The sequence below is a fragment of the Dama dama genome, chromosome 14, assembly GCF_033118175.1.
Source record: "Dama dama isolate Ldn47 chromosome 14, ASM3311817v1, whole genome shotgun sequence".
NCBI lineage: Eukaryota > Metazoa > Chordata > Mammalia > Artiodactyla > Cervidae > Dama > Dama dama.
Genome location: NC_083694.1, coordinates 17,155,977 through 17,175,013, shown reverse-complemented (window position 1 = coordinate 17,175,013; position 19,037 = coordinate 17,155,977). Strand labels below are relative to the sequence as shown.

The 19,037-nt window shown below is 36.3% G+C and overlaps 1 protein-coding gene across 1 annotated transcript in view; it reads left to right on the top strand.

Moving 5' to 3' along the window:
• Positions 1 to 19,037, top strand: part of USH2A (usherin) — an 892,942-nt gene that overhangs the window by 721,584 nt on the left and 152,321 nt on the right. The window contains exons 56-57 of the mRNA XM_061161192.1: positions 7,856 to 8,039; positions 8,977 to 9,134. Coding sequence (XP_061017175.1) covers positions 7,856 to 8,039; positions 8,977 to 9,134 — 342 coding nt within the window. The remainder of the gene's footprint in view (positions 1 to 7,855; positions 8,040 to 8,976; positions 9,135 to 19,037) is intronic.

Genomic DNA, 19,037 nt, shown 5'->3' with positions numbered 1-19,037 from the left:
GAAATGGACAAATTCTTAGAAAAGTATAACCTTCCAAAACTGAACCAGGAAGAAATAGAAGATCTTAACAGACCCATCACAAGCAAGGAAATCGAAACTGTCATCAAAAATCTTCCAGCAAACAAAAGCCCAGGACCAGATGGCTTCACAGCTGAATTCTACCAAAAATTCAGAGAAGAGCTAACACCTATCTTACTCAAACTCTTCCAGAAAATTGCAGAAGAAGGTAAACTTCCAAACTTATTCTATGAGGCCACCATCACCCTAATTCCAAAACCAGACAAAGATGCCACAAAAAAAGAAAACTACAGGCCAATATCACTGATGAACATAGATGCAAAAATCCTTAACAAAATTCTAGCAAACAAATCCAACAATATATTTAAAAAATCATACACCACGACCAAGTGGGCTTTATCCCAGGCATGCAAGGATTCTTTAATATCCACAAATCAATCAATGTAATACACCACATTAACAAATTGAAAGATAAAAACCATATGATTATCTCAATGCAGAGAAAGCCTTTGACAAAATCCAACACCCATTCATGATTAAAACTCTCCAGAAAGCAGGAATAGAAGGAACATACCTCAACATAATAAAAGCTATATATGACAAACCCACAGCAAGTATCACCCTCAATGGTGAAAAATTGAAAGCATTTCCCGTGAAATCAGGAACAAGACAAGGATGCCCACTCTCACCACTACTATTCAACATAGTGTTGGAAGTTTTGGCCACAGCAATCAGAGCAGAAAAAGAAGTAAAAGGAATCCAGATAGGAAAAGAAGAAGTGAAACTCTCGCTGTTTGCAGATGACATGATCCTCTACATAGAAAACCCTAAAGACTCTTCCAGAAAATTACTAGAGCTAATCAATGAATATAGTAAAGCTGCAGGATATAAAATTAACACACAAAAATCCCTTGCATTCCTATATACTAACAATGAAAAAACAGACAGAGAAATTAAGGAAACAATACCATTCACCATTGCAACAAAAAGAATAAAATACTTAGGAGTATATCTACCTAAAGAAACAAAAGACCTATACATAGAAAACTATAAAACACTGATGAAAGAAATCAAAGAGGACACAAACAGATGAAGAAACATACCATGCTCATGGATTGGAAGAATCAATATTGTCAAAATGGCTATTCTACCCAAAGCAATCTATAGATTCAATGCAATCTCTATCGAGCTACCAATGGTATTTTTCACAGAACTAGACCAAAGAATTTCACAATTTGTATGGAAATACAAAAAACCTCGAATAGCCAAAGTAATCTTGAGAAAGAAGAATGGAACTGGAGGAATCAACCTGCCTGACTTCAGACTCTACTACAAAGCCACAGTCATCAAGACAGTATGGTACTGGCACAAAGACAGAAATATAGATCAATGGAACAGAATAGAAAGCCCAGAGATAAATCCACGAACTTATGGACACCTTATCTTTGACAAAGGAGGCAAGCATATACAATGGAAAAAAGACAACCTCTTTAACAAGTGGTGCTGGGAAAGCTGGTCAACCACTTGTAAAAGAATGAAACTAGAACACTTTCTAACACCATACACAAAAATAAACTCAAAATGGATTAAAGGTCTAAATGTAAGACCAGAAACTATAAAACTCCTAGAGGAGAACATAGGCAAAACACTCTCTGACATAAATCAAAGCAAGATCCTCTATGACTCACCTCCCAGAATATTGGAAATAAAAGCAAAACTAAACAAATGGGACCTAATGAAACTTAAAAGCTTTTGCACAACAAAGGAAACTATAAGTAAGGTGAAAAGACAGCCCTCAGATTGGGAGAAAATAATAGCAAATGAAGAAACAGACAAAGGATTAATCTCAAAAATATACAAGCAACTCCTGCAGCTCAATTCCAGAAAAATAAATGACCCAATCAGAAAGTGGGGCAAAAAACTAAACAGACATTTCTCCAAAGAAGACATACAGATGGCTAACAAACACATGAAAAGATGCTCAACATCACTCATTATCAGAGAAATGCAAATCAAAACCACAATGAGGTACCATTACACGCCAGTCAGGATGGCTGCTATCCAAAAGTCTACAAGCAATAAATGCTGGAGAGGGTGTGGAGAAAAGGGAACCCTATTACACTGTTGGTGGGAATGCAAACTAGTACAGCCACTATGGAAAACAGTGTGGAGATTTCTTAAAAAACTGGAAATAGAACTGCCATATGACCCAGCAATCCCACTTCTGGGCATACACACTGAGGAAACGAGATCTGAAAGAGACACGTGCACCCCAATGTTCATCGCAGCACTGTTTATAATAGCCAGGACATGGAAGCAACCTAGATGCCCATCAGCAGATGAATGGATAAGGAAGCTGTGGTACATATACACCATGGAATATTACTCAGCCATTAAAAAGAATTCATTTGAACCAGTTCTAATGAGATGGATGAAGCTGGAGCCCCTTATACAGAGTGAAGTAAGCCAGAAAGATAAAGAACATTACAGCATACTAACACATATATATGGAATTTAGAAAGATGGTAACGACAACCCTTTATGCAAAACAGAAAAAGAGACACAGAAGTACAGAACAGACTTTTGAACTCTGTGGGAGAAGGTGAGGGTGGGATGTTGCGAAAGAACAGCATGTATATTATCTATGGTGAAACAGGTCAACAGCCCAGGTGGGATGCATGAGACAAGTGCTCGGGCCTGGTGCACTGGGAAGACCCAGAGGAATCGGATGGAGAGGGAGGTGGGAGGGGGGATCGGGATGGGGAATACGTGTAAATCTATTGCTGATTCATGTCAATGTATGACAAAACCCACTGAAAAAATAAATTAATTAATTAATTTTAAAAAAAGAAAAAAAAATACTGGCTGTGATTTCTGATGAAGAAGGGGAGCTCCCCAAATTCCAGAGCTTTCACAAAGGCTACACTCATAAATTTTTAAGGCCTAAGTGTCTACCAATCTACTAGATGTTTATAATTAAGCGTTTCACAAATATTTCAACCTCAGTATTTCAGCACTTAAAATCTCTCTCTCCACTTAACTTGCTTTTCTTCACTTTTCCCTGTCTCAAATACCACCATCTCTCTAGTCACCCAAGTCCCCAAGTTCACATTCTTCATGCTTCTGTTTCCCTGAAGTTATATTCTTCGTAAAATTGTATTCACTTCAAATCTTAGGGAATTTTAAAATTTTGTTCTTCCTTTTCATCCCATCTAGCATTGCCTTAGTTCAGACTTCTACAACTTTTCCAGATCCTCTTAACTCATCCCCCTACCCCTAGCCATTTCTCCTCTTTTTCAAATCACCATCCCAAATCTTTTTCTGCTTTTTGTCAAAATAGGCATATCTCACATTAGTTACTTCCAAAAAAATCTAATTTTCTTCTAGGAGGAAAAAAAATACAACTTTTAAGTAAATCACATTAGACCCATCAAGTTTTAACCTCTGCCAGTTTGTTGAGTCTTTTGGTCTTTCCTACATGAAGTTTAATGGTACTTGAACTTCTACCGTGCTTTCCCTATCTCTAGGACTTTGTGTGGATTTCCCTCAGTCTAGATGCCCTTCCCTACATTCTCACTTAGTTAACTCTCACTTTTTTTTCAAAGTATGACTCAGATATCTCCCATTTTGAAACTCTCCTCTAAACCCAGACCCTCCCCACACATCCCCATCTCACCCCCAGCCTGTGTCGGGCACCCTTCCTAAGTGCTCTAATAGCACAATAAGCTTTCTGTTCTTAATGCATTTATCACACTGAATGATAAATTGTTATTTCTCCATTTTTAGGCTTCCCTGGTGTCTCAGATGGTAAAGACTCTGCCTATAATGCAGGCACCCTGGGTTTGATCCCTGGGTCAGATAGTTCCTCTGGAGAAGGGAATGTCTACCCACTCCAGTGTTCTTGCCTGGAGAATCCCACAGACAAAGGAGCCTGGCAGGCTGTAGTCCATGGTGTCACAAAAGTTGGATATGACTGGGTGACTAACACCTTGACTCGTGATATCCTTCCTTGAAGAATAAAGACTATTTGTTTTTACCCATACATCCACAGTGCTCAACACACACACAAAAAATGATAAATTTGAATAGAATGTTAAATCAACAAATGAACAATTATTGAACAGTCCAGAAGTCAATGCATTTCTGACATTAGCCCACAAAGAACTGGTTCTTTTTATTAACTTCCAAGGGAAAGCCAATCCACAAAAAATGTTGGTACTTTTGACTTGGGATGATTCATATGGATTTAAGAAATGGGTAATATTGCATTTCACTCAAGACAAAGTTAAATCCAATAGACATGTTCCTTTTTTAGTAGCCATTATATCAAGAGAGCAATCAAGGTTTCCTTCTGACCTTTCTCCCTTAAACCTCTCAGCTAGTTTACCTGCTCCCCACCTCACTTCTAGATGATTTCCCCCATTACCATCCATTTCCTTCTCTTAAATTGCCTCAGTTCTGCCCTCCCATTGTGTAGAGTGGTTTTCTGATATCACTAAGACCCAGGCTCTGTGAGGGAGGTAGATTCTTCACCTGAGACTTAATAAGACCTCTCACCAAAGGCAAGTCTTATTCTATCAATGATTTCTTGCAGTTGCCAAGATAAAAGTGTCTCCACATCATTCAGTTTAGTTCCGTTCAGTCGCTCAGTCCTGTGTGACTCTTTGCGACCCCATGGACTGCCACACGCCAGGCCTCCCTGTCCATCACCAACTCCCGGAGCTTGCTCAAACTCATGTCCACTGGGTCAGTGATGCCATCCAACCATCTCATCCTCTGTCATCCCCTTTTTCTCCTGCCTTCAATCTTTCCCAGCATCAGGGTCTTTTCAAATGAGTCATCTCTTCGCATCAGGTAGCCAAAGTATTGGAGTTTCAGCTTCAACATCAGTCCTTCCACTGAATATTCAGGACCGATTTCCTTTAGGATGGACTGGCTGGATCTCCTTGCAGTCCAAGGGACTCTCAAGAGTCTTCTCCAACACCACAGTTAAAAAGTAAAAATAGAGCACTTATTAGTTTTTCATACATTCCAATTTCATCTTATAGATCAAACCAGTGGGCACAGGGTTATTAGCAAATGGACAGAGCTTTCTCCAGCTTATATAAATATAAAACTCAAGTTTTATTTAAAACATAAAGCAATTCCAAAATGTGGCTTCATTTTATTTCATTGACTCCTCTCTACCCACACGCTACACTGACTGATTCAAAACAGAAACTAAGCAATAGCCTTTTCTAGTACAGTAGTGATTTTTTAAAACATCCTTCAAGGTGAGAAAAACAGGACTGCAGGGAGCAGATTATGAACCAAAGCTTTATACTTTATCTCTTAAATCAACAAATTAACATCATGTTTAAATCAAAACTCTTAATTAGTTGGTTGAGTCATTTAGCAGCTGTTGGCAGAGAGACACAGACATAAAAGTATGTTATGATTTGTGTATTTGTCCAAGTATCTAACATAAAATGAGCTTTCAGAACAAAATGAACTACTTTCTTCTCAGAAGTAGGTTGTTCTTAGAAAATCAGTAAGTTTGAGCCATGTTTAAGTCTATCTAGATTCTTCCAGAATGTCGCAAGTAAATTGCATTTGAATGCCCTGAGATTTTTTTCTTATAAAAGTGTTGAAATCTTCCCCTTTACTGAGTAACTTACACAGGAGATACAATCGATCAAAAACTATTGATTATTGGGAACCTAATATTGAAATGAGTTTTTAAAAACTGAAGAAGAGAGTTACAGTGTCTATTCAGAGCATGACCAGATGACAACATGAAATGGGAGATTGATCTTTCTCATTGCTAGGTTCTCCATCAATATGTTTTTATACTTATAAAGAGTACTTAAATGTTTGACCTTGAATTACAGTTGTTTGTATATACATTTTATCTTTTATACAGAAGGGTATCAATTCTTTGTAAGAATGAGCTATATCTTAGTCATATTTGCATTCCATAAATATAATAATTTGCAGGATGTATATTTTCAATAAATTTATTCATTTAATATTTATTAGGCATTGTGCTATCCATAAAGGTACATGGGCTAATAATACAGAGCAGATCCCTGCCTTCATGGGGCTAACTTTGTATTAAAAGCAGGAGAGAGAAATAGTCATAAAAACATGAAAATAATGATGATATTAAAAAAAGATTATAATGTTTTGCGTATTGAGAGGAAAATAGAAAAGGGTATATATATGATCGAGAGGAACAAGGTGGGGATTACTTCAGACTGTGTTAAAGTTATGGTTAGGCAATAGTGGTCAAAATAAGCTCCCCCTGATAAGGTGATATTTACACAGGTCACTGAACTTGGAGAATAAAATGCATAATTGTCATGTGTCATGAACAAAGATGTTCCAATTGTAGAGACTGGAAGTGCAAAAACTCAGTGGTGTGAAAGAAGTTGAAGCATTCTTAGGCTGGAAATGAGTCTGGTGTGGCTGGAGCTTCATGAATGATAGAGAGAATGGTGCCAGGTAGGCCAGAGCCAGAAAAATTAGGATCATACAAGTTATCATAAGGAATTAAAATTACACTATATGAACAATTTCAGAAGGGTTGTATATTTTACGAAGATTCAGTTCAGTTCAGTCACTCAGTCATGTCTGTCTCTTTGCGACTCCATGAACGGCAGCACACCAGGCCTCCCTGTCCATCACCAACTCCTGGAGTTTACTCAAACTCAAGTCCATCGAGTCGGTGATGCCATCCAACCATCTCATCCTCTGTTGTCCCCTTCTCCTCCTGCCCCCAATCCCTCCCAGCATCAGGGCAGTTACATTAGCTTAAAGACACACTTTACATACTTTTATAAAGGTTACAGTGAAATAAAAACAGACAAGATTTAAGACATGGACACTACTTTATCACAGGAGTTCATGAGAGGGAGAAATGTAGTTTGGATCAAGAGAGGTAAAAATATAAGGACTATGCACATTCAGAGTAGAATCTGCAGGACTCGATGATAGTTTCCACTTAGGAGTAAAAAACTAAAATCCTCAAGGATAATTTTTTTGTGTTTTCCCCCAGAAAGTGAATAGTTGGATAAGAGTGGAAGACAAATAGATGGTAGACCAGAAAACCAAGAGTTCCATTTTTAGACATTTTAGGTTTTTGAAATGTAATTAGTTATCCAACTGGAGGTAGATAATGTTAGAGAGTAGAATCAAGGGTGTGACGCTCGGGAGAGAGGTTTAGCACAGAGTTGGGCATCGAGCAGTGCTCAACATATAAACAATGCTTAACATTGAGACTAAATGATCATCTGCAAAGAGAGTGTTAGGAAAGATGAGGAGAGGGAAGTGTAGAGAGCCTAGTTCTCTAAGGTACTACATCATTTTGGAGTATAAGAAGGAAAGAGAAGCCAGTAAATGAGACTGAAAGAAGTAATCAAAAAAAAAAAAAGAAAAAGAATCAGAGTGCAGTGTTAGAAATGCAAAATATGCTTGTTCATTGAATTTGATAATTCAGGCAAACACTGGATTATGATTCCAAGTAAATAGGCATCCAAGTTGAGAATCCCTGGATAGTCTCTTAAGCCTTCATGATACTCAGAGTAACAGCCAACATAGAGAAATTTTCCACCCCTAGTTATCTGGTACTTTCTAAAGGTAATTCATAATAATAATAATAATTAAAGCATTAAAAAATATATTTGCATCCAATTATGTATCTTAACTCCAAAGCAAATAAAATGTATTTTTGTTGCTTACCATGATATATTTTTTTTTATCAATAGATAAAAATATAGTATGTGAGGGGTTGGTATGACTTTTGATAATGTGCTTATCATATCCTAACAATAAAAATTCACTGTATTATCTTTGCCAGGAGTTTGGGTGACACCTCGACACATTGTTGTCAATTCTACAACAGTGGAGTTATTTTGGAGCCCGCCAGAAAAGCCCAATGGCCTCATTTCTCAATATCAATTGAGTCGTAATGGAAGCTTGATTTTCCTGGGGGGCAGTGAGGAGCAGAATTTCACTGATAAAAACCTGGAGCCCAACAGCAGGTAAACTAAAAGAAAACTTTACTAGTCATACGGTGAGAATTTTAGATTTTTCAGGGTTAAGAACAAGTCCATCTGCAACTGAAATAATATTATATCAATTGGTTGATTAATCTCCTCATGTATTAGCTATTCCATAGCTAATGAGATCTCTTAATTTATTTCAGACAGAAGACCCAAGCACTAGCTCATTATACTAGTCCTCAGAGGATGTGAAATTCCTTTAAAATGTAAATAAATAATTAGTCTTTTATTTGACATGAGAACTTTTAAGTATATTAAATATACAAAGCATTAAATTTTTTAAATTATCAAATGATCTTCAAAAACATGCATCCCTGAACTAGCAAGGAAAGATATTTAAAGAGGTTTGTTTTATATCAACAGCCTTTATTTCTGGTATAGTGTTTTCTCTACTTGTGATACTATGTATAGACCTGAGTGGTTTGGGGGGAAAGTTCCACATATTTGCAATTCATTGCCATTCATTTCTCAGCAGAGATAAAATATATCTTGGATCAACAGATGTTTTATTGCAGGGAGTAGAGTTCAATTTAGTTTTATTGTAGAGAGTAGCAGATCAATTTAGAAACATCTTTCTCTAAACATACTTCCCTAAACTCTAAGCCATTAAAGATGGAGAAGATTCATTTGAATCCTCCACAATCCACCAGCACAATCCAAGACTTTCCTGAAATCTTTAAGAAAAGCAATTAATTACTCAAGGGTTAAAAATAAAATGGGAAAAGGACCAAAACAGTGGAGAGAGCGTTGCCTGTGGTAGGAAAACTATAAATTCTACAGTAAAGTTTCTGAATAGGAAGCAGGGAATTTGAAGTTTGTCACAAATTTAGGACTAAGCAATAGATAGAAAACTCAACAATCAATGTTCAGTTCCCTGTGCATTGCTTTATCACAATTCTTTCTTTTTGAAATATAGATATGTTTATAAGTTAGAAGCCACAACTGGAGGTGGCAGCAGTTCAAGTGATGAGTACATTATACAGACACCTATATTAACGCCGGAAGAAATCCAGCCTCCATATAACATCACAGTAATTGGGCCTTATTCCATATTTGTAGCTTGGACACCACCAGGTAAGAAATAGAACTAGTGCATGTGTATAAAACATTTTAGAGGAAATTAACTGGAAATAGGATGAAAATGTGAATTTAGTAGGTCAGAAGGACACAATCTGTCTCTGGATAAGTATGAACAGAATAAACCAAACCACACTCACAAGTGTTTATATGCATAAGCATTTATATACATGCATATAGATAGATATAGGTGTAGGTGTGCAGATAAAGATGTATAGATACCTAGATATATACATTTCTATCAAAGCAATACTTTCAAATATCAACACCTGAAAATCTCTTCTTGTTCATACATACCCAAGGTAAGTAACATAGGTCTGAATTACCTTGAACATTTCTACAGGATCCCCCAGATTGAATTGTTGGTGTTATAGTCATGAATGGGGAATCCAGAAAAAAATGGGCCACTCCATTCATATACCTTGAGTTGTGACCAGTTGTGGTAGCTGAATTTTACCTCTTCGAGCTGTGTAGCCTCCATCAAACCATTGACTTAATAGTGGGTTGCTTTTGTAGTTTAGTGCATTATTATTTGGAATATAATAATCATCCTTAACCAAAATTCTGGTTGCATTAACCCTGTGGGTTAAAGATTACAGCGTCTTTTAACATGCAAGGTATATGAAAGTTTTGTTTCAGTAAAATTTAAAACTGATTTTTATTGTACTGCACTTCGAAGATATGTGGTTTTATTTTGAACATCTAGTCTTAATATGAAGTTGAAACATGAAATGAACGCAAAACCCTGTTGTCCCCATGAGATTAAGCTTAACCACATTTCTACATGGTACTGAAAATAATTGGTTGACAGTCATTGGGCTCTCAGCAGATCTATTTTGTAAAATACTTAACAAAGACTTATCTTTCATTGAATTGAACATGATTCAGTCAAAACAGGTAATATAGTCATAAGAATAACATAAAGGCCTAAATGTATAAAACTTGAAGTCTCATGAACCAACATCCTTCTGCTATTGGTTTTAAGAACAAAGTATAAACATAATCTAAGAACAAAGACAAAAGGGTCTTTTTTGAGTCAAATCCACAGATAAAAATCTCTCAAGACTTTCTAAGCAAAGAAAACTTAAGTTGCTTAATATATTTAGTTGTTAAATATAAATGATTCCATTCACCTTTGTTTTAAAATAAATATGTAACATACTAAATTAAACAAATCAGGAGATAATCAATAGTACCAGAATGTGTCATCAAGTGCTGTAATCCTTATCTCAGTTTTAGAAGCATGGATATTCTTGAACAATGCTTTTAATTTTAACAGAGGAAAACCCAAATCTTGTACTGTGAAAAATATATAAATTTAGGGACTTCCCTGGTGATCCAGTGGGTAAGACTCGATGCTCCCAGTGCAAGAGACCTGAGTTTGATCCCTGCGTGCTGCAAATAAGACCCAGGGCAGCCAAATAAATAAATTTTTTTAAATCTGCAAATTGATATGTTATTTTATGAAATTGATTTCTCTCTTCATGGAAGAGCATGACTATGTTATCTCCTTTTAGCATGTTTCTCCATGGCATTTTTATGGTGTCATGATGTTTTTGCCCCACAAAGTAAAATGAGGCACCACAGAGCCAGCCTAAGGTCAGATTCAGCCTGTTGGCTGGAGACCTCTCAAATTCGGTCCAGGGTCTTCTACTATCCAGGTTCTCAAAGAACATAAAGGAAAGTTCAGGGTGATATGTAAAGTTGATGGTTTCCTAGCCAAGCAACCAGGAATTTTCCATGGTGTATCAAATTCCTTGTCATGTTCACATTATGACATGCCTAAATTGCCATTGCTAGTCTTAAGACTTTACACTCAGTAAGGATTTGAAAGCATCTTTCCTTTTTCTTTTTTTTAATTTTTTTTGGAGTATAGTTGATTTACAATGTTGTGTTCATTTCTGCTATGCAGCAAAATGAATCAGTCATACGTATACATATATTCACTTTTTAAGATTCCTCCCCCATGTAGACCACTACAGAGTTTTGAGTAAAATTTCTTGTGCTATACAGTAGGTCCTTGTTACTTGTCTATTTTATATGCAGTAGCATGTATATGTCAGTCCCAGTCTCCCAATTTATCCCTTTCTTCCCTTTTCCCCTTGGTATCCATGTTTGTATTCTACATCTGTGACTCTATTTCTGTTTCGTAAATAAATTCATTTGTAGCACTTTTTTAGTTTCCACGTATAAACAACTTCATATATTTGTGCTGTCTATTAGCTGATCTTAAATAAGTCAGTTTGTCTGAGTCTCAGTTATCTCCATCTGTAAAATGGAGATAATTGTAGCACCCCCATGTAGGGTTACTCTAATGATTAAATGAGATAACTTACATAGCTGACATATCATCTGGTCTGCAGAATGCACTCAGCCCCTTGGTCGTGTGTGACTCTTTGTGACCCCATGGACTGCAGCCCACCAGGCTCCTCTGTCCACGGAATTTTCCAGGCAAGGATATTCTATAGGTGGTGATAATTTTTGGATAATTAGTTTTACCTTTAATTACTTTTAAATTAATTTTATGGAAGTAGAGTTGTTTACAATGTTACATCACTTTCTATTGTACCAAAAAATGAATCAGCTATACATATACATACACCCTCTTTTTTTAATTTCCTTCCCATTTAGGTCACTACAGACAGCTGAGTAGAGTTTTCTGTGCTGTACAATAGGTTCTCATCAGTTATCTATTTTATACATCGTAGGGACTATATGTCTATCCAATCTCCCAATTCATAACATCCCTCTTCCTTTCCCCGCTTGATATCTATGTTTGTTCTCTACATCTGTGCCTCTATTTTGCAAATAAGTTCATCTACACCATTTTTTATGGATTTCGTATATAGATGTGTTAATATACAATATTTGTTTTTTTCTTTCTGACTTACTTCTGTATGACAGTGTCTAGGTCTGTCCACGTCTCTACAAATTTTAAATATGTATTTGTCCCAAGATCTGTTAGATCCCAAGGCCCCCACTTTCAAAATGATAAAACTGTAGGCTGAAAAACTGGGTTTGTAAATTTTGAGACTTTCCTAGAATTTTGACATGTTTTTCTTTGAGTCAAGAGCATTTCTTGAGCATCATATTTCTATGTTTAATGTATAATGTTTCTACTTAAAAAAAGGATCATTGTGAAATAAAACATGAATTTTGCTTTTTTAATGTCACCTTAACCCTTATCCACCTCAGGCTTTGTAGAAATCGTTCATTGTAGCCCATCCTGAGGGATATCGTAGAAATGCTTTACATGCTAACTCTAACACTGTAACCAATGGTTAATAAATCTATAATATCCAGACCTGTCAATCTTTTAGTTTCAGATGCACAAAATCCATTACAGAAACCCTATAATATATGGAAAGATTAAAATCTTAAATTAAACTTTTTTCCTGGTGCCTAGAAGGATTTTGGACTCAGTAAACAAGCAGATGATTTTGACTTGTGTATAATCTACCGTTGATTTTATTGGAAAGTACCACATGCTGTGTTTTGATTTAGATAATAAAAACATTTTTTCTGTTCCTGAAGAGTCACAAATATATATTTTAAACAGGAAGAAAACAAACTTGTTATAACTGGAGGTTGTTTATTTGCCGACAATCAAGATCTTTCTATGTATTCATCATAGGATCCTGCCATTACAAAGTGATTACATCATACACAGGGCTGGAAAATGGACAGTCCATGCCTGTAGTTCCCCAACCTGAATGAACATTAGAAGCACCTGGAAAGCATGTGCAAAGATAAGCTCTCAACCCCAAGTTTATGAATAAAAATATCCTGGATGGAATTAAGTGCCGTAGGTCAGCGGTCCCCAATCTTTTTGGCACCAAGGACTAGTTTTGTGGAAGACAGTTTTTCCATGGACCCAGCGGGCAGGGGATGGTTCTGGAGTGACTCAAGCACATTACATGTATTACATTTTATGGGCGTGCATACTAAGTTGCTTCAGTCATGTCCAGCTCTTTGCAATTTCATGGACTGTAGCCTGCCAGGCTCCTCTGTGAGGTTCTCCAGACAAGAATACTGGAGTTAGTTGCCATGCCCTCATCCAGGGGACTTTCCCGACCCAGGGATTGAACCCGTGTCTCTTAGTTCTCTTGCATTGTAGGCAAAAATCCTGTAGGCAGGATTTTTACCACTAGCGCCATCTAGAAGCACATTCTGCACTAATCTGACAAGATGTACCAGTCTGCAGCCTGGAGGTTGGAGACCCCTGCTGTAGGTCTCTGTGATGTGCTCCAAGTGTAGTAGTAACCATGGATCACCCACATCAGGCAAAAGTGATCAGTTACAATAAAACTCTGAAAATGTGAATTAGACCAGTTTCCCTTGAATGTCCAAAGCCAAATTAATGGCTAACTTAACCGATTTTTTCACATACTTTTTTGGGTCAGTAAAGATGGAGTGACCTTACATAGGTAAGTTGCTGGGAGGAATAAGTCTCTGTGGCAACAAAAAATGACTTTGGCAATTAAGTGGGCTCTCAGTTTACATGTTATTATTTCAATGATATGTATAAATTGTATTATTATGCTATCTATAAATAGTATTATTATTATAAGTCCTATTATTAATAGTACAAGGGTGCAGCCCAGAAAATATATGAGAATATTCAAAGGAAGAGAAATTGTGGTAATGATGGCAAGTATCATACATATTCATTAACATTACATGTTTATATTTGCCATTTGTTAAATTCCTAGTTTATGCCAAACACTTTGATAAGCACTTTCCCTGCCTTACTACAGTTGATTCTCATGCGAACCTTGGAAAACAAGTAATATCATCATCAAAATATTAAGATAAGAAACTTGAATCTTGAACAAGTAATGTAATTCACTCGAGATCACCCAGTTGAGTCAAGATTCAGACTCAGGTCTGCTGCCTACTACTTACTGCCTTATAAAAGCAATTCCTTCCTGTCTTCAGCTTAACTCTTGAATTCACATCATACTTTCTTTTTATTGTCCAAAGTCTTTCAGATTTATGATACAGCAACTAGGTTTTCTGAAATAGTAGCCCAGAGGGCCAAGACCCAGAACTAGGTGTTGGCGAAAACTGAATAATTTGGGTGGGGGGCGGGGTTGGTTTTAAGGAATTAATTATGGAAAATGGCAAACCCCTTAAGGGAAAATATCTCTTGCGGTGTGAAGAGACTAGTAACCAGAATCCTTTACTGACCCATCCAGAAGTACAGAAAGAATACCATGACTTAGCAAAACTAGATTCCACGTCCAGGAAGATCTTAATTAGGAGAGAGAGAATAAGAGTCATTACTCAGTTAACTACAAAGAGGTTCCACCCATGGCTGATTCATGTCGGTGTATGGCAAAAAGCAGCACAATATTGTAAAGTAATTTTCCTCCAATTAAAATAAATTAATTAATTAAAAAAGAAAGACGTTTAACACCTTGGTAGACATTCTTTTGGGCTTCCCAGATGGCTCAAGTGGGAAAGAATCCACCTGCCAATGCAGACGATGCAGATTTGATCCCTGGGTTGGGAAGATTCCCTGGAGAAGGAAATGGCAACCCACTCCAAAATTTTTGCCTGGAAAATCCCGTGGATAGAGGGACCTGGAGGGCTAGAGTCCATGGGGGCGCAAAAGAGTCAGATACAACTTAGCAAGTAAACAACAAGAGACATTCTCTTACCTCCCAGATAAATCCTGGTTCATTTTATGGCATTTATTACTTGATAAATGTTAGTAGTAAGATTATCAAAACCCTCCAAACTCTAGAAAATTGAGATTTCCACTTTTTTGTACACCATTTGTATCTTCAAATTAGATGACATGCAAACAGCATATCCTTATGAAATATTTGCTGAATTCATAATGAAAGAAAATGGTGAGAAAACTTCTAAAATTTATCATTCAGGGAAATATAAATAAATTTTAGATTTTCTGCCATTTAAAATTATCTAGACACTTGTTTTCCTGTAGAAACCCACGTTCAGGGGGCACTGGCTCTGTGCTGGCCATTCTTACTTTAATCTACAGTAGCATAAACAGGGTTAGTTTATTCCTAAACATTTCTTCTCACCTTTCACCAGCTCTGAACCTTGGGTCAGAACTTAAACATTTATATTAAAGATGAAAAAGGATATATGTTACCTTAATGATTGAAAAAGTATAGAAAATGAAGTAGAAAATACTTCATGGGACACAAATGATTTTCTAAGATTAAGAATTGAGATACGCATCCCTACCATTTCAGAACCCAAACATTCAAAATTATTTAAACTCTGAAGGTAATAATGGGACTTTCTAATTTATCAAGGTGATGACTCTATTTTGAACTATCCTAGCCCTTAATCATCTTCTAATTAACAATGTCATTGGATCCAACATCCGCTTTTTCTCACTAAAGATAATGAGTTATTTAGGCTTGATGCATAATGTTGAAATACTGGTGCCTTTCCTTTCACATTTATCTCTTAGTCCATTACCTCTGTTGCCAGTTCTTCTACTGAGAAATCATTTAAATTAATATTGCTTAGGAATATAAATGATTTTTATTAATCAAGTTTTAATTAAGGGGTGGCTATTGGCCTCTCTGTAGACATTAAACATCTTGGTGTCCAGTGAACTAATCAATGCAGTGTATTATATCAGATACTGTCCATTTAAAGTCAAATTGGCATAAGACTTTTTAAAGTATTCATGTCACATTAATCAGGATAATTCAACACTGGCAGTTGTTTCAAGCTTCTTATGTGTGCCATAGACAAGTGGCAAGTAGTGCTGAGTTTCAGAAAAAATGTAAAATCATTGCAATGATTTGTAGTTTATTTTGTGTATTAATTTACCTATATTTTTTCAGTTTTACTGAGTATAATTAACAAATGGTAATATATTTAAAGTGTATAATGTGATCATTTGATATAAGTGTACATTGTGAAACTATTTCCACCATTAATTTAATTAACACATTCATTATCTCATATATTCTCTCATTTTTCTTTGCTTTTCTTTGTTATTTTTTTTTTTCCCCTGGTGGGAATACAAGTTCTATTCTCTTAGCAAATTTCAGTTGTACAATATAGTTCATTTCAGTCACTCAGTCATGTCCAACTCTTTTCGACCCCATGGACTGCAGCATACCAGGGCTCCTTATCCATCACCAACTCCCAGAGTTTACTCAAATTCATGTCCATTAAATCAGTGATGCCATCCAACCATCTCATCTTCTGTCATCCCCTTCTCTTCCCACCTTCAATCTTTCCCAGCATCAGGGTCTTTTCTAATGAGTTAGTTCTTCACATCAGGTGCCCAACATATTGGAGTTTTAGCTTTAACATCAGTCCTTCCAATGAATATTCAAGACTGATTTCCTTTAGATGGACTGGTTGGATCTCCTTGCAGTCCTAGGGACTCTCAAGAGTCTTCTCCAACACCACAGTTCAAAAGCTTCAATTCTTTATTGTCCAAATCTCACATCCATACATGACTACTGGAAAAACCATAGCCTTGACTAGACAGACCTTTGTTGGCAAAGTAATGTCTCTGCTTTTTAATATGCTGTCTAGGTTGGTCATAACTTTTCTTCCAAGGAATGAGCATCTTTTAATTTCATGGCTGCAGTCACCATCTGCAGTGATTTTGGAGCCCCCAAAATAAAGTCAGCCACTGTTTCCCCATCTGTTTGCCATGAAGTGATGGGACCAAATGCAATGATCTTAGTTTTCTGAATGTTGAGCTTTAAGCCAACTTTTTCACTGTCCTCTTTCACTTTCACCAAGAGGCTCTTTAGTTCTTCTTCAGTTTCTGCCATAAGGGTGGTGTCATCTGCACAATATGGTATTATCATCTATATAGTCACCGTGTTTTACAATCAGTCCTCAGACCTTATTCATCTTATAACTGAAAGTATGCACGATTTACTAACTTCTCTTTATTTCACCCATCCTCTCAACCCCTGGCAACCACCATTTAGTCTGTTCTATGGGTTCAGCTTTCTTTAAAAATGAGTCCATGTGTAAGTGATGCCATTCAGTATTTGGCTTTCTCTGTCTGGCTATATCACTCAATATCCTCCAGTTTCATCCATGTCATAGCAAACAACAGCCTTTCCTTTTTTAAGATTGAACAATATTCCCATCTTAAATCTATTCCATTGTGTCTGTACCATATTTTCTTAATCTGTTCATCCATTAATGGGCATTTAGGTTGTTTCTATACCTTGGCTATTATGAATAATGCTGCGGTGTACACAGCAGTGCGATTGTCTCTTTGAGATAATGATCTCATTTACTTTGAATATATACCCAGAAGTAGAATTGCCAGATCACATAGTAGTTCTACTTTTAATTTTTTTTTTTTTTTTTGAGAAACCTTCATGCTGTTTTCCATAGTGGCTGTATCAGTGTACATTCCCAACAACAGTGTACAAGGTTTTCTTTTTCTCTACATCCTTACCAGCATTTGTGATTCCTGTCTTTTTTGGTAACAGAGACCCTAAGAGGCGATCTCATTGTGTTTTTGATTTGCATTTACCCATTGATTATTGGTGCTGAGCACTGTCTCATGTACCTATTGATCTTTTGTATATCTTCCTTGGAAAAATGTCTTTTCAGATCCTTTGTCCATTTTTTAATTGGGTTATGTTTTTTATTATTGGATTGTATGGGTTCCTCATATACTTTGGATATTTAATCCCTCATTAGATATGTGGTTTGCAAATATTTGCTTTTATTCCACAGGTTGTCTTTTCATCCTATGAATGGTTTCCTTTGCTGTGCAGAAGGAAACCTTAGTCTAATGGAGTCTGATGGAGTCTGATGGAGTCCCTTAGTCCGATGTAGTCCCATCTGTTTATTTTTGCTTTCATTGTCTTTACTTTTGACGTTTAGTAAATTTATCTTACCTTTTTGAGTTCTAACGTGTGCTTGGCATTTTGAAAGAGGTTGACACATATCTCATTTAATGTTCATAATAACTTGTAGTACATCCAATATTCTCCCTTTGTTGCTAATGAGAAAAGTTAATTTTGGTGCTGAAAGCTTTTCTCTAGGTGATTCATCACATAGGTGTCAGTGCCAACTAGCAATAAATTTCACTCCAAATCCTTTGAGCAAACACACTATTCCATATTTTTACACTATTTTTCTACCTAAACAGTGTGTAAGGCAAATTATTCTCTTCTGCATTCTACCACAATCCAGTTCAAAACTGAAAAAACTATTGCCATAGATACAGCAAGCATATATGAAGACAAGTGGTTCAAGGGCAGTTCATCCAGTAACCCAGTAGGATCATTTTATTTGCAGCTTAAAATTTCACAGGATGTAATTCATTTACATTTGAGTGGATTGATTCATCTATTCATTTCAACAAATGTGAAGATGTTTACTAAGTCCCTCTCTGGGGGGTGCCAGGCATGATTCTAGACATTTTGAGTTTAAAAGGAAGAAGGAGTGAGATATTGTCCCTCTTGTCAAAAACTCTACCATCTAGTTGAACAGAAGAGGTATAAAATTATACAAACTATGTAAAATTTCCATACAGTTGGTATGGGTGTGTGTTTAAGAGGATCCAGTTTCACTTCCATGGCCCCCAAAGGAAATTACCAACATACCCACATCTCTACAAAGGAGACATGCGGCTAATTTGTTAAAAGCATTATGTTAAGCACAGCCTGTGGTTTGAAGCAAATGCAGCTATCAAACCAATAGTTTCCCTCTTAGAATTGTTCTTGCTCCAGCTCCTAAAAAAAGATTTTAAAAAAGGATTATTTGATTGACTTGTCCCATTGTAAAGTATGCACCTGCTGTGAAATGAAGCCATGGAGGGAAAAAAAAGTTGAATAATTTAACTTTTTTATTTGTAAAGATAATCAGGGTTTTTCTGATTACATCTTAACTTCATAAATGTTAAATAACCTATCAGCA